General features: G+C 40.4%; 1 protein-coding gene across 7 annotated transcripts in view; it reads right to left on the bottom strand.

Annotated features, from left to right (window-relative positions):
- The window catches only part of BMAL1 (basic helix-loop-helix ARNT like 1), a 47,889-nt gene that overhangs the window by 12,100 nt on the left and 9,994 nt on the right, over window positions 1–25,795 (bottom strand). For 5 of the 7 annotated variants that reach the window (XM_021527552.2, XM_021527549.1, XM_021527555.2 and 2 more), the window contains exons 2-10: window positions 11,028–11,151; window positions 10,184–10,331; window positions 7,444–7,464; window positions 6,523–6,561; window positions 6,136–6,177; window positions 5,474–5,631; window positions 3,961–4,040; window positions 2,870–2,962; window positions 1,768–1,885 (exon numbers count right to left, since the gene is read on the bottom strand). In XM_021527552.2, coding sequence (XP_021383227.1) covers window positions 1,768–1,885; window positions 2,870–2,962; window positions 3,961–4,040; window positions 5,474–5,631; window positions 6,136–6,177; window positions 6,523–6,561; window positions 7,444–7,464; window positions 10,184–10,323 — 691 coding nt within the window. In that variant the 5' untranslated portion in view covers window positions 10,324–10,331; window positions 11,028–11,151. Of the gene's footprint in view, window positions 1–1,767; window positions 1,886–2,869; window positions 2,963–3,960; window positions 4,041–5,473; window positions 5,632–6,135; window positions 6,178–6,522; window positions 6,562–7,443; window positions 7,465–10,183; window positions 10,332–11,027; window positions 11,152–12,749; window positions 13,514–25,795 lie in introns of those variants that run through there. The other 2 variants (XM_021527551.2, XM_021527550.2) reach the window with 2 other exon arrangements.

Below are 25,795 nucleotides of genomic sequence, written 5' to 3'. Positions count from 1 at the left end.
AGCACTGCAATTTCTCTGAACTGATTAAAATTAGAGACATTACTTTTCCATAACCAGAGCAGAATTCCTTTAAAAGTCACTCAGGAGGCTCCTGACCCTTCAGACTGGCACTTTTCTATCACAACACCCTCCCAGAAAACACGTGTGCATGGAGAGCAGAAGAGCAGTGACAATCCAGGGAAGAGATGGAGAAAAAAAGGTACCAGGGACCCACTCAGGAACTGCAAATCCCCAAGAATTCCAGTTATGACTCAGAAGTCTCTCCTGCCTTGCAGAAAGAAGTGTACATGAACATGCCCTAACAATAAATTCTGACCTTTATCATATTCTCATGGGGGATTCTTTTCTGTGGGAAAACCAACCAAAACACATCACTCTGAGCCACCAGCAGAGTGCTGGTTCCACCAGGGCTCTGGGAAGATATGAAATGCTCCCACAGCATGCAGCAGAAGCACAGGTATCAGCAAGGCCAATGCTCCAAGGGCTGGTGGAGGATTTAAATCACACAGCAACTTTTCCACAGCCTGCCATCCACTCCAACCATGTCTGCATGGGGATATGTAAAATCAAGCAGCTGTCAACATGAACAAAAACTTCTCAGGCCTTGTGGGCTTTTAGCATAAGGAGGAATTCCAGCAATTCCAGTATTTTAGTGAAAAGTGTGCCTCCCTTACAATTCCACTGGAGTGAGGTGATCTCCAGGAGGTCAGGCTGCCCTGCACCACATGCCCTCCAAACTGCTGCACCGTGGTGTGAGTACAAGCTGTGCTGAGTTACTCATGCCAAGACAAAAATAAATACGTGCATACATCCTCATACTCTTCACCAGTATGAGTTCTTGAAATTCTACCAATCCGTCTATCATAGCAGATGGGAAGACTGTAATTCATAGTATTTATTTTTGCCCTAACTTTATCAGAGCCATACAAAAAAAAACCACCAAAAACCCAACAAAAAAAAACAGGAGGCAGCACTGGATATTCATGCTTGACAACCAATGAAGCCAGGAGCCAGAAAAAACTTCAGCTGATTCTGCTGAAGCCTCCAGGCTCCCTGCCCTCAAATGATCTCTTTCAACTTCAGTTTCTGAAGTTGAGCTGGTGGCTTCTGTGAGCTGAGATCCAGGAGATTTCTGCTCCTGACAAGCATGAGACTTAATGACCTGGAAATCTGCAGTTGTAGGATACCACCTTCCACTTAAGCAGTGCAGACTCCTCTTATAAGAGGGAATTAAACACCCACTCACCCCAAAAGCAGCAGACATTCAGAACTACTTTAAAATACCAGAGTAGAACAGAGCTAAGAGATGTGGCAAGAAATGATTGCAAAGTTAAAAACCTGCTGAGAGAAAGGCTGGGTCATTGATGGCAGAAAGCAATAAATAAGCAGATAAATAAAATGAATCCTCTATCTTGGCTGACAGCTAATGACTACCAAGATAACGAGTGTATTCTGACCATTTAGAATGATGGATTAGATCAAATGCTTCACATGTTCTAATGGAAAAAGTTTTGATGCCTGGAAGAGAGAGGGCACCTCACAGGTGAAGCCAGTTCCAGTAATGCCTCTGTGCCACAGTGCATGCCAAAACCAACCCGGAACACTTTTTTTTTTTTTCTTTTTTGTTTCTTACTGCCTTTAAGCTACAACTTTCTTGGCATGAGACAATCCAGACAGCATGCCCCCACACCCCCACCTGTGACATGAGGCAAAGCCCCAGCAGCAGTGACTCTAGATGGCATTTTTCCCAAAACTGGTAACACTCACTTTTTGCATCTATAAGTCTTTCTCGTGGCGCGGTGTCAGAAGAAGAGAGCTGCTCCTTCACTTTGGCAATGTCTTTAGGATGGAGATAATCAAATAAACTTTGACCAATCAAATCATTCTGTAGAGATTGAACATTCAGTCAAAAAGTAAAATAATGGCTCAGTATGATTTTTTTGTTTTAGCATGCAGTATGAACAATCCTTTTACACATAGGTGTAACCAAGGAATACCAAATATCCAGATCCAGCCACACTGCAGGGGGTTTGGACTGGATGACCTTTAAAGTGTCCCTTCCAAACAAACTATTTTATAATTCTATGATTTGATGGAAAGTTCTCTGTTCATTGAAGTTACGACTACATTATACAGTAATGTCTGTCACCATTTTCAATAAGAGTTTTTCAGAATTGGCATGCTCAATTTCCCCCCACCAAATATTCTGGTTTTTACTCAGTCTTACTTCTTCTACCACACACTTGAATGAAAAAACATCCTAATTGCAAATGTTCTCTTTCATTCTTTACATATGAATTTAGTATATACCTAACTAAAGGCTGGCTGAGGAAAACTTTTGAAGCTAATATAGGTTTAAATTTTACCAGGAGTGCAGATTACAGAAAGAATGAAGATTATTTACATGGTCCAAGTTAAGCTTTATGTTGAGCATATGTTAAAAACCTGGCTTTGGCATAGCTGCTTTCCAGTTTCCATCAGTAAGCATGCAAGCAAAACCAGTACAGGTTGACTGCTCGAAACTAAGTTGAAAAATCCATGTGATGCTACTGGAAGAACCCCAGACTGATGTTTCAATATTTGCTTGCACTCCCAATTAGGTAATGCTTTTGCAAGCCTTGAGGGTAAATCCTTGAGCAGAATGCATCAATCAGTGAATTAAATTTAGTTCCTTTTCACCTCCTTGCTTTGAATGGAAACCAGAAACAATATTCTCTAATGACATGGCAGAGAAAAGCTCTCTCTCTTTGCAACACCTCTCAACTTTCAGGACAGACTCTTCTCATAACCACCCCCTAGTTAAAGGCATAACCATCAAAAAGCTCTTAAATCTTTTAAGACCTAATGTACTTAAAATGGAAAAGAGTACCTGACTGTAGTTGAGGATCTTGAAGACAGATTCTGAAACAAACAGTATCTTTCCTCTGTCACAGCCCACAACGAAAAGGAATCCATCTGCTGCCTAATCGGGGTGGGGGGAGGAAAGTCAAATCCCAAGTTATACATCCACATTGCATCATTATAACCTTTAAAAGCATTTTGTGTACAGTAGAATTTCTACACTAGGAGAGCTGTCTTAACATTTAGAGGTAACTGAGTCAACAGGAAAAAATGTGAAATTACAATGAAGAGGTTTTTTTGCATCTGCAAACATTTTTGGCATGATTCTGGGCATTGTGCCCAGAATGTAAAATAACTTTTATGAGAAGAAAGAATCCATGTCTTGTCCAATAATATTATGATTATGTTTAATAATGCCTTCAAATTAAAATGTTATTTTAACTGTACTTAAAAAAGCTCCTCTTTTAGAAACCAACCATAACCTGGATATTTATTTCTGTGCCTGGAGGCAACTAATTCCTATTTGCAAAGCCCTGTCTTTTAGTCACACACAAGCATGCAGGCATAGGCCCCAATTATGTATCTTCAGAGTTACAATGCTGCAGAAATTAAATTCTGCATATGCTGCATCTGGACACTGCAGTGCTTCAACAATTACACAGCCCTAGAAGAGCTTAACTACTGACTGATGAGAGAAGCTCTCCACACTATAAAAGCAGTATAACAGCAGGCAGCCAAACACACTAAGTCATGTTACATCAATGACCTCAATAAAAATGTGTTCATTGTATCACTGGACACTGAAAATCATGGCAGGGTAACCCAGAGCAGCATGTCTGCAAGAAAACAATTCATGTGATTTTGGTTTGTACATGTAATAACTGAAGATTCTGATGGTTCCCATCTAAATCCCCCTCTTTAATCTTTCTGCTTAAATTAAGAAATGCCAGTCGTCATTAAACTCACTGACTCTGTGAAGCAGGCTCCAGATTTATTAACTATCCTCCATAATCAAAACATTTTTAAGCTGATACACAAAGCAGAAAAATACCAGTGGTGGGCTTTGGGAAGGCTACAGTCACCGATATTAATATCTCTTAATTAAAAGTTGGAACATACCCTGAGAATAAGATGTTTTAGTTCATCATCTGATAGAAAAGCAGGCTTGTAGTTTGCTTCTGTATATGGGTTTGTAGCACCTAAAGAAAACAAACAAACAAACAATTCCCATATCATTAACATTACACACTTAAATGAGCAATTTTCCTTTGGCGCCTTCTTAGACTGTTGTTCATTGCAGGAGTTCTTTAAACTGAACTTTTTTGGTTTTATTTTACTATCGACATGAGCTCTGTTGGTATTAACTTAAAAAAGGATGAAGCTTTTTTTGCTAAGACACAAGTGCTGCATGAGGTAGAAATGCAAATTAAATGCCTCTAAGATATAAAAGTATCCCTTGACATATTATTGAACCCAAAGGCTGTCCTTGATTTATAGCCAAGTCTCAGAGTTAGAAATTATAAAAATAAGATTTTAAAGAATAAAAACATTCAAGCTATTTCTTCTACTTATAACTCAGTAAAACACGACAAGCTCATGTAAACAAATCATCACTTAGGAATTTACAAATCAATTCTCTCACTCCAAGCCAAAGATAAAACCCAGCATTACAATGACATCATCTTACAATGCCAAAACCCCAAAACTGGCAACAAATGTGGCAGCTATTTACTAAGGAGTAACTCTTCTCATTCTATTCATAAAGGCAGAGGAGAATCAAATTAGTAACCACTGAAGTGTTATGAAGTATTAACCTCATCAAATTACAGTAGCAGGAAAGATAAGACTTCCCAAATGCAAGGCTAAATATGACTGAAGGCGTATTTATAATATTATTATTATCATATTATATTATCATATCTCCTAGAAATCATCAGGATCTTTTTTACTCTTAGCTGCATCCTTTTTTTTTTTTTTTTCGCAGTAGTGCATTTCTTGAAGGCTTAAAGCTTTTAACATCAGCACCAATTGTGCCCAAGCACTGATTCACTCCTGTGAAGCTTTAGGAACACACAGCAATTTTTCACAACCACAACCTCAACTCTTCCAAAGCTGTGTGTTTCCTTTCAAATGCTTGCAACAGAAACTCATCAAAAAGACCAAAAGTAAGTTTTCAAAGTACTCTCTAGTTTTTCCATGCAGAGCTAAAGGTACAAACACAAAACCTTAGAAGTCCTGTGGGAATATCATACCTAAAATCTAACCTCTCTAGCTAACAACTTGGTACATTGCCTGCTTAGAGCAGCGCTCAGTGCTGCACCAGAAATAACTGCACTGCCCTTAAGCCCTTTGTTCCCTCTCTCCAGCTGCCTTGGTGCTGTGGAGTCTGGCAGTAGTGACCAATAGGTCAGATGATGAAAAGTTATTATTTTCTCATCCCCAGACTCCCCCAGTAATGTCAGGGTATTTAGTGGACCATGGACTAGCAAGCTGTGAATGAACACCGAGCATCAGATGCTAAGAGAAGGGAGGAGTCCTCCCAGAATGAATTAACTTACTTCTTTTTGTCAAAAAAGGGAGAGGAAAGACATGGCTTTGGAGAAATGCCACTTGGAATGGCCAGGCAACTCACCTCGAAGTGTTTTCATGTGCTGGACAGCCATCCTGAGCACGGTGAGCTTGTCCAGCTTGCGGGACATGGCGTTGCACGTGGGCACCAGCGAGGCCAGCTCGTCGATGAAACTGTTCATCTTGTCCCTGCGCCGCTTCTCGATCTGGCTGTGAGCCTCCCTGCACACACACACACAGAACAATGCCCAAAAACAACCTCCTCAGGGTGAGTGAGCTGCCCTGCCATCCTTCAGACACCCTTCAGGCATTTGATGGGAATTATTTGGGTTATAAGCAACAGGAAAAGTTGCAGCGCGAGCTTCTGGTTTGTCAGGAAAAACACCCAGTGTTGGTCAGGTTTATATTTTCCCATATTAAGATTCACTGCTAATGCTTTCACAACCCACTATTGAGTCTGAAAGAAGAAAGGTGAAGAATGTAACATTACCAGAAACATACCTGGCTTCAATTTCAACAGCAATGAGGTGACTAAAAGCAAGTTACTTATCAAATCAGCTGTTTCACTCTATGCAAACGTAATGAAAAATGTGAACAGTGCAAAGATATGGAAAAATCAGAGGTCAAAGCTAGAAAAATATATTTTCAGAAGAAACACGCAAAATAATTCATACATAGCAAAAAGCAGGAGACACATCTTTTAAATATATTTGTTTAGAGCATTACCTTGCATTTTTTATCCTGCCTTGTTGGTCTGCATACTCCAATCTGTTGAGAAATGACATCACAAAGTTACAGTGTTGAAAGCACTCAGCCCAACTCTTTAACTGCATCTCACATCCTACTGATCCTCATTAAGATCAGTTTTTTAGAATTTGAATGTTTATATAACCGTTCTACAGCAAAGGTCAGTATTTGTAACATTGTGCCTCAGACTTGGGGGTGTTTTAGCTTGTCTGTTCTGTGTTGTTTAAACTAAGACTGTTTAGATTATTGCATCATCCCAGCAGAGCAATGAGTTGGGACCACAGTGGCACTGAGAACAGGCATCCACAGTCAGGATCCTGTGTAAGAACTGTGGAACTGAGATTTCAGTGACTGTATCAACAGTACCTTCCATGTTGGTCATCTTTATCTGTATCCATACCTTCCCTGCAGAAACAGAACAAAGCAACACATCACAAATTCAGCAGGACTGGCAGAACTGTTATCCCACTACATAAAGTCAGAATATTCCTGCCATCTCTAAATCACAAATACAAAAATGGGAGTATAAAACCAACAACCTGGAAGGATTAAGGAAGCTGTGTGGTTTTTGTAACATTAAAACATTTTCTTAAATTAGTTGTGTCTCCTCCAGAACTCACTAAATGGCACAGTTTGATGTGTTTGACAGTAAAACATGCTGCAGTTCAAAGATATCATCTGTTACAAAAATGTTTTTCAGTTAACTACAGGAGAGGGAAAAAACCCAGCCTTGTGCAAATGCCTGTATGTTCTATAGCTCAGTTTGCCTTATAGTAGTTGATTTTGGGGTAGAAAATGGTAATAACCTAAATTAACACACCACTGGAGATGGCCAATTGCAAGGAGAGAAAAGTCTGTGTGAAACACACCAGGCACACTGGAAATTAGTCCAACTTTCAGTGTAGATACATGGCTTGTTTTTGTTTCAACATGAAGAAAAGAAGGAGAGAGACATGAAGAATCGAAATAAACCCCCTCATTACATTTACTATTGTAGCCACATGTGCACAACTAAACAGGAGAGGAGAGTGTAAGTTTTCATAGGTGTACTTGGTAAAAAAAGCTAAATGCTCATGACTACACATCTATTTTTAGACAAAATAATTAGGAAGAGAATGTTTTGGTTTATATAAATCTGTACAACTGTGCTCACATGGACATTCCTAGGCCGACTCATTCTGGTTTAATTTCTACCTGTGAATTTTAAGTCTATGGTAGAAAAAGACAGGGAAAAAACGCTGGGCATCTTTTTCAAGTGAAACCAATTACTAAAATATTTATACTTACTCAAAAGGAAAGCCATCGAGTCTGAAAAGAAAGAAAAATAAAGTACACCATATATAGGAAATAAGAACAATGTATTAGATTTTCTGCTGAAATTCTCAAGCTAATTCATATTCTATTTGAAATGAAAAGCACAATGAAAACAGGACAATAGCAGTGAGCATTTTCTAAAGAAACAAGCTTGTTCAAATTAATCTACTTTCTGAAAGAATAATTCTGCTTTTTAAGAAAAGAGAGCATAGTTCATTACACTTAATGTGAAAAACTAATAAAATAACTAACCTAAATTATGTTATGCAAATCATTGAGATATTGTTTCATCTTCAGAAAGGAAAGATCTGTGCTTTATGCATGTTGTCCTTGTGGTTAGATAAATGGGATTTCAGAGGACTCTAAGGCCAGAAATAAAACATAAAAATAAAGTATCCCAAGTTTCTCAGTTTTTGATTCTTGACCAGCAGGATAGATGCACATTTTGCTTTAGACTAAATCCCGAGCTGAACTTTATACAGACTTTATCATATCACAAGGAAATTAAACAGAATTCTACAGGCAAACTAACTGCTGGCATCACTTCAATTCTGTAAAGTGACCTGAAATACCACAGAAATACCTCTTACCATGATAAGAGGCTATGTTTTATAAAAGTCTTATGAAAAAGCCTTCTCATCTCAGCCAATAACATACCAGTTATTCCTGTTCAACACTGGACACGAGCCTTCTTAAAAATAAACATGGTAGCCTTTCATCTAGGGTTCACTGCACTCTTAGATCAATTATCTTTGCGATTAGTTTTCCAATAATAGCATAATAATGCTAAATGTTTTCTCATCTCTTCTTCAGTCTGCACACCTGAGTTACTGTCTTCGCTCACAATTTAACAGCCCTTGTGACACCTTTAGCTCTGGGATGTTTGTGTTAAAAATCCCCCAGAAAGCCAAATCTAAAAGAGGTACAAGGTAAGTTATTAATGCAATAGGGTAGTTTGTTTTCTCATCATGTAATATTTCAATTGAAAGCATGACTCCCAAGAAAAGAAATTTACTGTTCATAGCCCTGTGCACGAAGCCTTGGACAACAGCACTTGACCAGCCCTTGCTGAAGTGACAGCAATAAGTTGGGCAGGGATTTTCCTGAAGGAGTTGCAGCACAAAGAACTAAAAAGCTGTTGTGGAGAGCTGAAATTGCAGCTGATGACTCCTCTTGCTTGTACTCAAGAGGTGATCAAAGAACCACCCTAAAATACTGGTTCTGCCTCCCTTACTCCCTGGTACAGGAAGCATCAAACTGGGCACTTGGATGATTTATGCAATAACATCATTAACAGGTAGCAGAAGTTGAGCAGTAGCACTTCTGAACATTTTCCCATACATACACATATAAGGAGGGATCAAGGTAGTCTCCCTTAAGTTCTGCTTTCCAAGAGGAACATTTAGTAGCCACCATTTACTTTGCAACACAAAATGAACTATGGTTTGACTACACTATATGTAGTGGTATGTAGTGTATGACTACAAAATAAACAAACTTATTTGACTAAGAATTCAAGGAAACAGAGCTTTCACACATTTTAAAAAATGCACACAAAATCTAAAGGGCAGAATTATACCCTACAAGAACAAGCTGTCTTTTGGAAAAGAGGCCTTGAGTAATGCTTCCTATCCAGAGGAATAAAAATGGAGAAATCCTTTCTAGAGAAGAGGAAGTTGGTAGGATTGAGGCTGTTCACTCAGTTTTGTAGCAATCAATTCAACTAGAGGGACACATGTGCTTTTCAGGGAGACGAAAGGAATTCAGAGAGGTATTTAAAGTTTCATGCCTAAGCTCTCCTAAAAAGAATCTAATTCTTAATCGTGATGCTCAGCATGGATTAAAAATTTTCCTCCTCGTAAAAAGAGCTGCCAACAATCCAAAGGCCCTCAGCAATAAAATCTGTGCTAAGTTACATAAAAATGGACTCTGTGGCTGGATGAATAATGGATGTGGCCACTCACAAGCTCCCCTGCAGCCACACTTTGTAAAGTTACAATGCAGAGGAGGCTTGCACAGGCACTTGCAGTAAGTAGGTGGCTCTTGCTGTTCCCAGTGCAGGAGACATTACAGGTCTGGGAGTTTGGCAAACTCTGCTGTTCCTTTCACTGCTCTAAAGCAGAGGTGGAGGGTTTCCTTCTACAGTTGAGAACCACTACAAGATTAAACCAGCTGATTAAAAGAAATACAGCTCTAATACCTCAAACCAGAGACTATTTAGGTTCATATTCAAATTAGAGACCAAAATAGCTTCATCAGATAAAGGTTGGCAGCACATTGATAGGAAGTGACTAAATAGGAAAAAATAGGTGAAGAAATTTGCTTCCACTTTTCAATAAATTTATTATCTTCCCCTTCTGTCAGTCATTATATTTCCTGTGTAAATGGTCAATACAACTAACCTTCACACAGTACACTTCATCAGTACTAATTCCATTCTCCCATCAGCCAGAAGTTTTTCTCCTCAGACTTACCCCATTTGACAGCCCTAAATTCTAGCTGCACTGAGATGACAGTTTTATTATTATTACTATTAAATAATGAACTTGGCTCTTAGTACATAGTAGCTCTCTTCTTTATTAAAACTTTTAAAGCAGGTTGTAAAAAAGAGGTTATTTAAAAACTGCTATAAATATTTCTATAGTCTTCCCCACTGTATTGTTGTGTTACCACCTCCTTTTAGCAGTGCTAAATCAAAAGAAATCCAACTTACTGATAATCAGTTGAGCTTCCCTTTCTTTTCCTATTACAGTCCATTCCTGAAGTGCTAAGGGAACTGGAGATCAAGTCAGCAGGGTCTGGTGACATAAAGTCACTAATTGTAGAAGATATGTCCATCCTTTGGTCTGCCATTGGACTGTCTAACATAAGGGAACACATAAAAAACAACCCCCAACCAGAAAAACACTGCATTAATATAAGCAGACACTTACATATTTTTAACCAAAACAGTTATCTCAAACTTAGCATTCTTAAAAAACTGCAACAATGCAACAATCAGTTTCTGGTTTTTCCTATTGCTATAAAAATAACAGGTAATTTCTCCCTTTCCAGTTACTGCTGTATGGAGTATTGCACACAAACCATGACCATTCTCAAAACACATTATGTAACACAATTGTTTTTAAAGATTTGTCAGAATGATCTTGAACTAAACCAGGCTTACTCTTATGTTACCTGACCAGCCAATTGCTTTTTCCTAACAGGAATAATTCTGACAGGGAACACTTGTTTTAGTGTGTCTCTGCATTTGAAGATAATACAAGAGCTCACAAGCTTTTAAAGTTCTATTTCCACTGAATTCAGAACATTTCCATAGAAATAAACACCTCTGCACAGAAGACTCCACAAACAAAAATAATATAACCCAATGGTGGTCAAAGAAATCTAGTTAAAGATATAAATTAATCTAATTGGCTTTTTAATCCTCTAGACTGCAAGTAATTCAAATCTTCACTATTTAATCCTCTAGACTGCAAATAAGTACACTGTTGGAAGAAAGTCTGTGAAAAGTTCCCTGCTAAATAGCATCAACTGTGAAAGAGAAGAGGTTTTACCTGAAGGCCTGTCTTGGAAGCCTAAATCCACCTGGGCAAAGATGATGATGCTCAGCCCAAAGCAGCTGAAAACCTTAGAACTCTTCCATGCCACATGTTCTGTTGGTCAAATACTTTCAAAAACCTGAAAGGGAGGGAAATCCAGCAAGCTTACAAAACACTTTAAAAGCAATTGGTTTAGACACAGTTTACAAAAGCAATAGATGTCTCCAACTCAGGGATCAAATATCATTTCCTTGCAAAGTGTAGAAACTTCATCCATCCATCCAAAGGGTTAGCTGCTGGGATGTGCATCTCCAATAGACTAAGCTTTGGGCAGAAGCAACCTCTGGCACCACCTCCTTTTGGGCCCTTTTTACCATCCTCTGGTCTGCACAAACCCCCTCTGCTCACAATGATCACAAAATAACAATCACGAGCACATTTGCTGCCAGATGCTGCCAGAATGAGTTAAATTGCTGCCACAGAGCAAAGGACAGACTCACCCTTCAGTCCTGACTGCCTCAATCTAAGGGTGGTCCTTGGCTTACTGTTTTGTTTTCCACTGTAGCAGCAGTTGGCATCTTTGAAGGACAGGGGTTTAACATGGTTCTATTCTGCAGGCTTCAAGTTTTATACAAAATGCACATGCCATACTACAATTCAAGCCCTCAAATGTCTCTCCCAACTATACTACAAACATGTGGATGCCCTTCCCTTCCACACTGTTGTCACAAAACAAGTTTTTCAGCAAAACCTACTGGAATATTTAGAAACTGTTTGACATTTTCCTCCTGCAAGGAAACTTCCAAAATCCATTGGACACACAGTTTTCTGGTTGATCCACCTGTGAGCATCCTGCCTGCCTTCCCAACCTGTGACAGCAGTAGAACTTCCCAAGTACACAGAACAAGCAGCTCCCATGACACCCTCTGAAGTTTATGAGCCAAACATTCTGTCAACATGATCAGGCTGTTTTGTTCCTAACAACACTGTAACCAGTTCTGCTGAAGCATGTATGTAGACATGGGTTATTACCCCAAAAAAATCTACAGTTGCTTGTTATTATTTTCTTCAGCTCTGCCAGAACATCAAAATCAGAATTTACAAAACTTAAATTATCTAAATTTCTGGTCCTGGCACTGTAAGGTCAGGCAAGTCATTGTCTTGGTACCACAAACTACTGAAGAAAGGAGCACCGTTTGTTCCATCAGCAGAGCATCCAAATTGTTGCTGAGAGCTCACTGTCCATCTCACCCAACAACTTCTCTGTGTTCCTTTCCCAATAACCCAACCCCTTTTCCATTTTTGAGAATGTGTGGGCATACTGGTAGAGGCACATTAAGAGGCCAGCTGGCACCAGAACTGACCAGAGCTAAATCAGTACAAATTTTAGTCAAATTATGAAATGCTATTGAATTCATAACCACATTTGTTTTGCAGGGCTTTCATTCACACCCATAGCTATTTGTAGGTCAGACCCTACTGTCTCCCTATTTTCCCAGCTGTCTGCTTTGTCTCTCTTAGCCCCAGCAGCCCAATAGCTACAGACTCAATGGTGTTACTGTGGTGGATGAGGTTGCTGCATCTCAGTTCACCAGTAAAACCAGTCACTGGCCATTTCTCTGTGCTTGGTTCAGACCCAAACCCATTATCTTCAGTCTCAGTTGATGTGCAGAAATTAGTTATAGCTAAACTTAGTTTCTGAACACCTCTCTATGAGAGGGTGCTGGCTGAACTCACATTTTACTGCATTAGGTAACTTCATGGTCCACCTATGATGACCTCAGACAGATGGCTGGGATGAGCTGGAATGAACAAAGAAAAAAGGGAGTGGAGGAAAAAGGGTTTGTAAGCTTACCACAGTCCTCTCTCAATCTTTAAGAATGCCTGCAACAGTCAGCATTTTAGCTTCAGAACCAGAACACCACACAAGTCACCGTGCACTAATGCAAAAACTAAATTGTTGTTCATCTCAAACAAAAAATTCATATCAATTTTATAGAAAAGAATTAAATCAAGTATCCATTCAGCTCTGCTATTTTATACCTGTCTATATTTATAGTCTCAAAGCAGTTAAGTGTCTTGACCACTTGAGCAGAAAAAAAACTACATAAAGAGCAGAATTCTCAATTTAATTTTCAGTCAGCCCTTTCTCTACCATGTCCCAAATGCTCACCCAGTCCTAACAATCACAGTCCTACATTTTAGCATTACAGGAGTCAAGAACTATGCATGTCTCTTGAAATGAGTTTTAAAGTTAAGAAGATGTCAACTCAATGATCAGAGCAAAAATCAGCATGCCCCACTAAATAGTGAACAGTTTGGAGAAATGTTTTTTCACAAGGCTTTCTTAAAATTCTAGGAAATTGAGTATTTTCCATCTTTTCAGCCTCCATCTGCTGGATGTTCAATGCCTAACAAAAATCCTGAGGGAGAACACAAATGTTACCCATGTACGTAAGCCAAGTTTAAATCTTCCATATATGATGCCAAACTTGTTGCCAAAGTACTCTAAGGACCTCCTTGAAAAAAATGCCAGAGTCCACTTCCTGATTGAATTTTCCTGCAGAGGAGAATCAAATTACATTTTGTCACTGTATCCATGACAGTTTGTCTCTACAGCCTGTTTGGGACTACTTCCTTGGGATTTCCTTGAATTTCCTCTTCCTCTGATCCCCTGAAACAAGGCTAATGAGACAGCAAAAATAAATCTTACTGTTCATCCCTTAAAAAAAAGCGAGATGACACGTGAGCAGCTTAATCATGCAGCAAAGCTGATCACGAGTACACAAACACCTCTGAGCAAATCAAGGTCACAGCTAAAGTAGGTCACCTCCATGAGCCAAGCACCCACCCAGAGCCAGGACCTCTTTACACAAGCCCCATCAGCTCTGGTTCCCCCAGGCAAGAGGCAGCCCCGTCCAAGGCACGCATGGATTTATTCTGAAAGAAATGCAATTCACAACTTTATGAATCACAAGTGTCTTGTATCTCCAAAGCACAATTTCGCAATGACGGAGGAAAACCGTGGTGTGGTTTCCTCAAGAAGTCATTGAAAAGATACTCATTGTCCCTATGGGTAATGACTGAACCAAAAACAACCCCAGAAAGGAAACCATCTACTTCCCTCCACAGCATTGCTGGAGTTAAGTGTCACAGCAGAAGCTGGTACAAAGCAGAAGAAGAGGTTCTTCATCTTCCCTAGCAGCAGTTTGCTGCTGCTGGAGGCTCCCAACACTCTTGCACTTGATGGGGGGGGGGAGATTTCAGCTCAGCAGCACGAGGATGATTTCAAGATACAGACCAGTATCCATGGGCTCAATGCTGGAAATAACAAGCAGCCCTACATCAGAGCCTTTATTATGGAATACTCCACAGGAACCACAGGAAGATCTTTGAAGTAAAGCAGGGTGGCTTCCTTTGCCCTCAGTACTTAAGGAATACCTAAATCAGAATACTTCCTATCTTCCCAGTATATTGATACTGTTTGGTTTTAATGGCTCCCTAAAACCATTTGCAAGTACTCTGCACTTCCAGAAGACAAAAGCTCTGTGGCTTCCTCTCACATGCAGGTGTATCTCACCACACTCTCTGGTGCAAAGAAGGGATTTTACCCTGATTTGTTTGTTGAGGTCACCCTTTTACCACCGAGTCCTCAGCATGCTCACCAGCCCTGACTGCCTGTGATTCACATCTGAGTTTTGGAACTCCTCCTGACATCAGCAACTCATGTTTGGACCCTGACCACACACCCAGAGCTGCTCCAGCCTCCTGTAGCCCCTCACAATGGGCAGGGTGATGTCCTGCTCTGTGGAGGGCAGAGGCACAGCCCTCAGCTGCCCAAGAGACCCCCTCTTCCAAAAGCTGCTCCCCATCTTTCCTAAGCAAAAAGCAGCAGGCTGGAGGGAAGCAGCCCATGAAGTTTTACCATCCACAAAGCTACAAGATAAGCAATTTTAACACGGAGGGGAAAATGCCTCCAATAAAAAGAAGAAAAACCCCACATGCAGTTTCTCAGTAGACCAATCTGTTCAGTTACACTCCCACACCAAAAGCATCTGATCATCAGCAGAGTTTCTGAGAAAAGGCAGAACAGGTCACATCATGGCATCTCCTCACAGCTTTCCAGACTCTCACAGTGGTGATGGAGACACACAACAATGCATTTTAGCTTGCTCACAAAACACTGAGACTTCCAGATCAAGAGGGATCTTGGGTTCCTGTCTCTCCTTGTTTATGAGGGAAAGTACCTACAATCTTTACTTCCAGCTACTTTAACAAAGGCTGTCTCATTGCCTCAAAACCAAGAATAAGTGCTAACTAAAATAACTTCCTCTTGCATGGGGGAGCTCAAAACTAGACCCAGAACACAGAAGTGTCTGAGCAGCACTCAGTAAATGGGAAGGATCACTTCCCCCAGCCTGCTGGCAGCACAACTCCTGATGCAATCCTGGAGGCTCTCAGCCTTCTTTGCTGCAAGGGCACCCTTGGTGGCTCATGAACCATCAATATCTTTTCTGCCAAGCTCTTTTCCAGCTGTTCAGTCCCTAATCTACTGAGACATGGGTTTTTTCCTCTCCAGGCTTTTCTATTTCTCTTTGCTAACTTCCTAAGCTTCTTTCTAAGATTTTTGGTGACCCTTTTCTCTGGTCTGTAGAGATCTCCCTGCTTGGTAGCACACTCATGTGATGTCTCAGATACTCCTCCCAGGTTTGCATTTGTCTGCAGCTCCAAGTATAAAGTTTCAGACAGTATGGAAAGGAAAACAGACTGGTTCTGGAAAGAGAACCCAATAGAATTAAACAACCTCCAAAAATCCTAGCTCATGCTCTTTCCTCAGTGAAGCAGACAAATATGTGTTTCAAGGTGGTGTAGTCACATGTAGCCTTGTGGATAGAAGGATCAACTTCAAAGCAGAAAAGGAAAAATGGATCAAAAGCAAAGCCAAGCCACGTCACCTCCAGGAATCAAACCTGTTTAGACCAGCTGTGCTATGCATGAAGTATTTCCCTCCTTAACAGGGGACTGGGATATACCTGCTCAAGGTCTAGCTTAAAATTCTACAGAACAGCCACTGGAGACACATCAGAACCAACATCTTGATTATCCAGCTGACCCTCAGCCACAGGAGATTCAATTTCTCCTCACATCTCATGAGTGTGTGCCTCTCTTCTCTACCTACCCACTGAATCCCAGCTGCAAAAGGGTTTCAACAAAGCTTGCCAGTTTGCAGCCATTACTGAAAGCTTGGTCTAGTATAAGCTCCTCGTTGGCCAAGATTAGACTCTGAGCTCTCATTCTTTGAAGCGAGCTTACGCTGCCCTGTTTGCATGTTTCATTCTGGGCAGCCATCAAAAGGAAACATCACAAGGGAACTAATCAAGCCCTTGTGAAAAGGTGGTGATGCACACTCTTGGAAGTCAGTAGGAACACGCTGCTGTTACCAAAGGAATTTGGCCTGCTTCAATAATCAATCTGCCAGCACATGCACTCCTCAGGTTCCAAGAAACTGCTTCCACAGGGAAAACAGAAAGGGACCTGCCTTTCTTGGAAGGCCAGGCTTGAAGGGATTTATGAAACCTCTACACATGAAACAAACTGTAGCCTCTCTAAGGGCTGCTGAAACCAAGAAGTACTGGTCTTCACATCAGCAGATAGTGGGTATAGCTCCCAGAGCTGCAGAATTCCTAAACTCAGCCCCAGCACACAGAATGAGACTGAACCAGCTCTTCAGGTGTCTCCACTGAGAGCAGGAACCACTGAATTCTGCCTGAGAGCTCTGCACACTCTGGGTGTTACTGGGTGCCTCGTGACATTTCATGGACACACTGAGATCACCACAGATATTCTAGGAACACATGTTCATATTTCACCTCAAATGTCAACAGGGATACATTCAGGAGGGTTTTACCAGGAAAGTGTAGCTGCCTCACAACACCTGTAAGCTAACAGCTGATCTCCTACAAAGAGAAAAGAAAGTTAAATTCAGAATTACACCCAGGTCTATCTGTCAGTGAAAGATCCTCTCTCAATCAGCACACTCCTTTGGATGTCTCAGGATTTCAACAGGTCCTGTTGTTCTAAAACATCCAGATTGATTTCACTGGAAAGGGATACAACCATTATTCCATAAAATGGAATGAAAATCAGTTGTCCTGAGAAAGCCAGCTGCTTGTAGAAAAAGGACTGAGCCCAACGTCAGAAGTGTTTTAATTATTTAAACTCAAGACATCCAAGCCAACATACTTTAAAACAATGCTTCAGAAATGTTGTTCAGCACAGCAACCCAGAATTTCTGTAATATAAGTTATGGAACAAAGTAACATTAAAAATAGGGGTCACTAATGTTAAATGTTGGTAAAGTAGGTTCACAAAGTCTATGTTAGGATGTGATATTTAATATTTATTTATTCCAATTCTTCAGAAATTTTGTATATGTGTGAGAAGAAACAGGGTATTGTATTTTCAAGACTGGGGAGAATGAGAATATTTAAATTAAAAGACAACAGAAACTTTAAGTTTTTGGGCCCGTTATTTCAATCTGCTCATTTGACATCAGAATCAATTGTTCTTTTAGTAATGATAGAGTTAAAAGAAACAGATGCAGGCTCAACAAAGGAAATCTACCCCCTCAATTACTACAATCTAAACTTAGCTGAAGTCCTGACTTTCCAAGCCAGGTCCAGCCTCTGATGTGTGAGGGACCTACTGTTCCACATCCAGTGGATGCAGTCCTTGCTCACTAACTCCAAGCAAGCCAAGGGATTTGGAGAGGATGGGAGGCAGAGCAGGGTGTGTGAAAGACAGGAAAATCCATCCTACCATGTGGGTAAATCAATTATCCAACATTAATGGGCTTCAAGGAAAAACCTGATCCAAGTTGATATCTTTAATAGTTTATGCACTTTCAGCATGCTTTGATCAGAAACACACATCCAAACCCACAAAACAACAAAAACCTGCTCAGCTGAGGAGGCAGTGGTTCTGTGAAGTCTCCCAAGTTGTACACATTACTTCTGATCTGTCAACAACAAAAGATGCACTGTAGAGTTGACTTCAAAGCCAAAATTTTTAGAAGATTAGAAATTTCTCTGTAAGAGGACTGTACACAACCTGGACTGACGTTTCTGGAGCAGGAGCAGCATACAAGATAACAAGTAGGTAAGCTACTTAACTCACTTCCCATGTTATACAAACAGTGGGAATTTACAATCAGTGCCTCTGTAACTCATGGCTGGGAATGGCTCTTTTTTGCACTTGCAGTGCAAAAGATGCAGCTTTTTGTTTCAAGATTTCATCCAGCTTCTAAATTATGAGCACCAGTTTACAGCAGACAGATGTTTTAGATAGCTGTCTTAAAGACTTCAATTAGCCAAACAGAACAAGTATGTTTCATATTGTTTAAATGCACATCTTCTAATCTAGAGATGATGAATAAAGCCCAACTGTACACTTTAAGTACATGACTATATGACTGTGATATGATCTGGGCAAATTTAATTTCCTTATTGCAGCTCAGTGAAGCTCGTGGATCCTCACAACCCAGCAGATATTCTTCCTGTAGTTCATAATCTCAGAAGTTGTCTTTCAGTGGCAGGAAGGCAAAATCCTTTTGGAAGTTCAAAGATATGGGTCTTTAAAATGAAGCAGCAGCCTAGCAAAACACTTCCCCATTTATGCCAAAAGTAGAGTTTTACCCTGTGATCACTGGCTTGGCACACCATGGAACCCTTTCCAGGCTTCTTGCTCAAGTTCAGAACTACTGCGTGTACTTTAATACCTCGTGTTATAGGATCACTTGACTTCAACATTTCAAGTGAGCACAAGCTTTAACTCAAGTCACTCCTCTCACTGGTACAGCACTATCTTAGTCCTCCAGCTTCCAGCCACCAAGTCCTTCTGGGCTTTTGTCAGGTCCTCGTTTTCTTCCCTCCTCTTACTGCAGCAATGTAGGCATCCAAACAAGACAATACATTCAAGCCATGGCATGAATAATACTACCCAAGTAATATTTTCTTTTTATGCATTATGGGAAGTTAGCCATTTTTCAGCTGAATAGATTGAACGACTACTCACTTCTTTTGGCCTCTGAAGTGCATCTATGAAGGTGAAAATCCTAGTTTTGAGTAGAACCACTTGGTCCAAATACTTTTAAAGATATTGCACAGAGCTGTTTTCCAGTCATATTAATACTACAACAAACCCAAACACATTTGGCATGTGCAAGACCTTTCATTCAGAGATCCATTGCCAAACTGCAGCTAAATACTTTATATCTTCAGGGAACAAAGCATTGGAACAAGAGGGCAAAAATATCACCAGAAGGAGAAAAGACAGGTGGTTCTATTTATAGCTGATACTTTCATTTCCAGTTTTTGCATATTCCCTCTGGTCCTGCTGGATTTCATTTCTGGCTAGAAGAAGCCACCCCTGCTCTCAGCACTCTGCCAGCCTGACAAAGCAAAGCCAACAGGCTGTCACTTTCCCTTCCATCCTAAAGTAAGCCCTGGGAAAATGAAGAAGCTCTCACCCTGCCTGGAACTAAGCCTGGGGTATTCCTCGTTCTAGCTGCCTCTCCACCATTTCCTCTAGCTCACATATCCTCAACAGGATCATTTTTCTCCATTGGTTTGTTACAAGCTCTTTTTGGCATCACACAAAATCTGCTGTCAAATGCAAATGCATCACATCCATGTGAATGTCCACATTTCTTCCTTCACACTATCTTAGAGGCTCAACTTCATTTTTGTTCTCCCGCACTACCAGTGCTTTTTGGATAAGAGGCCATCACAGCTTTTTGTTAAGTGTACAAGTCAGAATCTGGTAAAAAAATCCAGAGAATGTACAATGATGGCATAGCTACTGTATACATTAAAGTTTGTGTGGAAACAGAAATTTGCAACTATAAAATTATTGACATATTTTCAGTTTTAAGAAAATCTCTCACCGTACATGCACCTGCAACTGGAGTCCCTCTGTTGATGGAACAATAAACACTGACATAAATAACCTCAGCAGCTCCCTTTCCTGAAGTCACACTATTTGCCAGTTAAATCCAAATCAAACTAGTGAAACCCTGACACTGCAACAATTTAGCATTTCGTAAAGTGTTTTATGGAGTACACATAAAGAAACACACATCAGAAAAAGCTACACATGTCATTTTCAAGACTCAGTTAATGCTCCAGTGTGGGATATAGATTTGTAAGTAAACTGGCAAAAAGCTGATATGCCAAGAAACACTTATAATGTATTGTAATTAGGAAACAGTTGGCTTCTGATTGCAATGGTGTGAATTATAACATCTGTATTGTGTCACCCTTCACATGAGACTAAAAATGGAACAGAAGTTTTTAAAACACCTCTCAGTTTTCCCATCTCTGGGTCAGAAAAGAACATAATCCAACATTCCACAGGTAACACCACCACCCATACCTGAAATCCAGGTTTTTGAAGGAGGGATTTGCTGCTAAGGCTGAGAAAGGCAGCCTTTCCAAGCCATGACAGCTCACACTGGGGCATTATCCCATTCTACCCTTCTCAGAGAGCCACATAAAGCACTTGGAAGCGCAGCCACAGAAAACACTGAGCAGGGCAAGCTCCCAAGGCCCCCCGGGCCAGCACTAATATTGACACAGCACATTAGGAGCAGAATTCCTGTAGCTGACAACTCCCTGTCCAGCCAGAGCAGTGCTTGGGACTGCTACAGATCAAGGCAAGGGGTGGCAGGACAGGGAAACCACAATGCCAACTCAAAGAGGTCCTTCAGCAGGACATTAAAGGTAAAGTTAGATGTCTCATTGCACCATACACTGAACATTTCAGTGAATGCTCTTGGCTTCTACTGCAGCATTAGCTACTTTTAATGCTTCCTTCTCTCTTCCTTGGATAAAATGGAATGTCTCTGCAATGTGACACATGTTCAAGGTGAGCCCCAAACACCCTACAACATGGACCTCGCTAAAGCCAGCATTTTGAGTGGTTTTGGTTTTGAGGCTTAGTAATTACAGCATTCAAAGTAAGACTTGATGGAGTAAATAGTGACAGTTTAGGGAAAAACCATCAGAATATGGCTTGGAAAAAGTTGTATTTGTCTAGCTCAGGATAAGCACAAGATACTGCTGTAAACCTCACAGCAAAGTGTCACAGGACAGCTGGTAGAACACCTTAGTGCCAAAGGGATGGCTTTACTTCCTTTTTTAGTCTCTTGTCACTCTTCCCCCAGATTTCCCCTCCAGTACTTCAGCAGAGACTTTTATGAAGTCCTCAGAGCCTGCCTGCACAGTGTGTTGAATTCATCAGGCTGAACAATAACTTGAGAGAAAGCACAATCTTCTGGGGGCTCAGCAATCTCAAGTGCCTTGCTGAAAGGGCAGATGATACCCAGAAGCAGCTCAAAGCAAGGGGAGGAGACGTGCCAGAGAAGGGGAAGGGAAGAAATGTCCCATCCAACTACAGTAAGCAGTTTAAAATATCCCTGTTACAGCCTTTCTGCACTTTCAAGATATTTTCAGCACTCCCACAGGACTTGTTTTCAACACACAAATCCCTCCTTGGTTTGAGCAAGACAAGGTGTGCTGAAACCTTTCCACTGATCCACATTTGCACTGTGACATTTTCTCTGCTCTTTTGTGAATGGCAAGTTATTAATACACAGACACAGCAGAGGAGTATTCCCATCCACTCTGCAGTCACTACTGCAGTGGGAGTATAAGCTTTATTTTCTTGAGAAAGGCCTACAGCAATAGGACAGCCCTTTAGAGAAATGCCTGATACTACATATTCCTTTTTTGTGCCTCTGTACATTCACACTGATGTTGAGAACCACCAAATTTCCAAACCTGTGACATTCAGCAGCCTGAGATACAGCTGGATACAAGCCTCAGACTTGTATTTTCCAGACAGGCTTTTAAATCCATGATTTCTAATTTAAATCAACAGTCTTTTACATTACAACTGAAACTGAAGAAATTTTAAAATTGCTGCTGTATTTGGAACAAAGACGCAAGTTCCCAAATCTAAATGGGATCCTTATTGCTATGCAGACATCTCAACCGGTACAAAAATTAAAAATAATAGAAATGCAAGTTGGGAAGAACAGTGTGTAATAGACACACATATGCAAAAAAAAAAGCCAAGGGATAAAAATTCCTGCCAAGACCAAACATGGGCAACTGAGGAAGAAAACCTGTTCAGAAAAAAACCAACACAACAAACCACAGCCACCCAACCCCAAAAAAGGACTCTTCATAAAACAGAAGGCTGCATGCTTGATTTTTTTTTAAACTATTTCTCATCCTTGACTCAAAGATCCATCTACACAACAACCTCCTTCTCCACCTAATCAAGAAGGGATGCAACACAGACCAAAAGGACATCTGACTAACAGTTTCTCCAACCCATTGTTTTAATTCCAAAAGAGAACATTCCACGACCTACGCAGTCTGATCCCAGTGGACCTAGGAAGGATCACTAGACAGTTCACATTCCTCCTCAAAAAAGCTTAAGTAGGTTTAGATGATTTTATTTCTGCAAGTAGCAGACTTGTGCCAAATATTAATAATGTAGTCCCTTAGTTACCACTTACAAATGCTCGTAATTATTTACAGCTTCTGAACAGAGGATGGCTTGGATATCATCCAACAAAGCCCCAGCAATTAAATTTATTAGAAAATGGAAAACTTTCTACTTTCACTCAGTAGAACAATAGAGGCAATGAGTTCTGCTTAAGAAACAATGAAATAAAGTGGTCCTCTTCAGCTTAGAAAACTGGCAGGACCAAGATCTACAAACTCATCCAGCATCATGGGAACATCAAACAAAGCTTGGTTGAAAGGCTCAAAACAACACAGCCCTTCACATGAGGTGGAAAGGCTGTGGAAACTCTCTGCCAGGTAACAGGAGGCCTAGAAACTCATGTGGTTTGCACAGAGAGGTAGGACCAGCTCATGGAAAGGAATTCTGCTGTGGGTTACCACCACATGTGGCCTGTGCAGCCCCTGAGCTCAAAATAACTCTAATCCTACTCTTCATCAGGAACAACTCACAGCCCTGCTGGAGACACAACTCTACAGCAACTTTACAACTGTCTCTCTTGCCTTCATTTGTTATCAGTACAAGAACATTATCTCCATTTTTAAGTATTCAGAGAAATTTCTATTTACAAGTACAATATACGTGGCACCCTCACAGGGAAGTGTGAAATATACAACATCCTCAAAAAACCCTTCCAGGTCAACTCTGTTTCAACTCACCTGCAATTATCACCCTACCACCACTCAGCACCAGGTGGAACATTTGAACAGAATCAGTAGACATTACAAGTTTAGCAAAGCAGTTTATAAAAGCTTAGCTTATATAAAAAAAAAAAATCAAAACCAAAACAGTCTAACACAGGAAGCCAGGTTTATATGCTTGGTGTCTGCTTTCCTAAGTGGAATTTTAAATCCAGCTGAACTCCTCTGCAGCACCCAAAACCAACAGCACTGAGCAAGGAACCCCATAAAAGTCAGCAGGCACAAACCACCCAAAACAAACACCAGCATGGCAGAACTAAGCCTCACCTGCCCAGCACTTCAGTCCATACACACTGCCCCACTCACCTCAAACCTCTCCTACCATGCCAGATCTTTCCTATCATTAAATAAAACTCTCAGTTATCTTTTTAAAAGAGGCCAAAGAGCCACTGAAGTGGGTGAACTGCTACGGATCATAGAATCATTAAGGTTGGAAAAGACCTCCGAGATCATCAAGCCCAACCTTTGACCTTTGATTACACACGGGGAAAAACCCAACCAGACAAACTCGCTTAGAACAGAAAAGAATCACATATTTCAAAGGAGCATGGACTAAACAATAGACACAAAGAGTTCTAGCTTTTTTTAAGAGCCCTACTTTTCTGAAATGCTCACTTCAATCTCATGTACTATTGTGCCCTGACTTTAATAGAGAAATACATACATCTTTTGTATTTATGTTTTCTTCAGTCACTCATCTGGTGCTCAGCTGAAATGCTTTTTAACCTGTTAAAGCCCCTTCAGCTCTCTTCAAAGGTTCTGTTTTCTCTTCTACATGCATTGAACTTATTTGTTGTCCCTAAATGTACAAGCTTAAATTTATATTCTCTAAATTCTGAAGGAACTGACTAAACACTAAATATTTACCCTGAGCAACTAAACTGACAAATGTAAAGGCATCTTAATTATCTTCATGTTAAATCACTCTATCTTTGTTTTCCTGAATATGAGTATCAGCTCCTCAGGTTTCTGTCACACTTTTGTCTCCCTCCAGTATCATTGCTCAAAATTTCACCTTACAGCAAATCACTGGTATTAACATTCTGTCACTGGTACTGATATTCTTATTCCAAAATAAAAAAGTGTTATATTTTAATCAATTTAATTATTTTAAGATTACAGACCAAAAGTGGTGTTTGCTTTGCATTTTAGTTCTACTGAACAAAACTCATGAGTATTCCATTTTGTGTATGCTTTAGAGAATAACAACACGAGAACCCCCTGCAGTATTTTTAACATTTTGACTTGTTTTGCTGCAAGAGTCTCTGTAGTCCCCCTCTCTCTGCTCCAGGTCTCTCTGGCCCTCCCTGTGCTGCTCAGCCTGGTAAAAGCTGTATGTCCTTGCACTTCCTTCTACTCAAACACAGAGTACAGATAAGCAGGCAAGTTTTATCTCAACACTGATACCAGATTCATTCATATCTGTTCCCTTATACAATCCTGCATTCTGCTCTTCTCTGCTGCAACAGGAGGCAATCTCATCTACTATTTTACAGGACACACTGATATGCTGTAATTCAGGTCAAAGTTTACTTTACAAAGATATCCTGGAAGAACTGATATGTTTTAAGAATGAATCCCTTACCACATTTTCTGTTCTGAAGCTTAGTTCTTCTTGCTCCTAACTTCCAACTTTTCTAGCCTGAATTTTACTAAGTCACCTATCTGCTATTAAACCTCATTTCATTTTCTCCTACCAAATAACATTTTCAACTCATTGCCTGAAGGATTAATTCAGTGAATTGCTTTTTCTTCCTTTAAGTGAGTTTGTGTTCCTTTCATCTGACACTTTATGTTTGCAAAACAGTTAATTCCTTGAACTCCTTTCAGTTTTCTATTCACACGTTACCAAGTCTGAGAAACCACTGAAGTCATGACATAATTAACATCCTACATAGATCAACCTACCTTTGAGTCCAGCTTGATAGCCTTGTTTACCAAGGCACAGATTCTTTTGTGCACCTCTCTAATGTTGCCCTGGGAACTGCCAGTCAATAAAGTCCTTCTACCCTCAGTCACTTCCTCTTGGAAGTGTGACGTACAGAACAGGACTCAGCTGCTAGTTAGAAAGGGCACATGTATTTCTCAAGCAAGCCAAGTGGAAATTGCCAGAATCAATGCTACTGACTAATCCTTACTCAGCTCACACACAGTAACTATGAATCAGATGGATAGTTTATTTAATACAGGGCTAGGTGGATTTTTACAGTGCAGCATACACTCCTCTTTGGGAGATCCAGAAGACAGAACTCACACTGTGTCATTAGTTGAGAAGTTGAAAATCTAACCTTTGAACCCTTTCTAACTGCAAGAGCTTTTAACCTCCTGGCTTCAGCATTCAGCTGGGTACTCCCATATAGCACTGGTGCTTACCTAACCCCACAGTGAACTGATCAGAGATACAAAATAGATGAAACCTAATCCTTTTAAGAAGTTGTTTTTTGTTTTTTTTTAAAGCTGCAAGTCTGAGTAATGACATTAAGGTGATTC

The sequence above is a fragment of the Lonchura striata genome, chromosome 6 (assembly GCF_046129695.1).
Source record: "Lonchura striata isolate bLonStr1 chromosome 6, bLonStr1.mat, whole genome shotgun sequence".
Lineage (NCBI taxonomy): Eukaryota > Metazoa > Chordata > Aves > Passeriformes > Estrildidae > Lonchura > Lonchura striata.
Note: the sequence above shows the minus strand (reverse complement) of the source record. Positions and strands in the feature narration are given on the sequence as shown.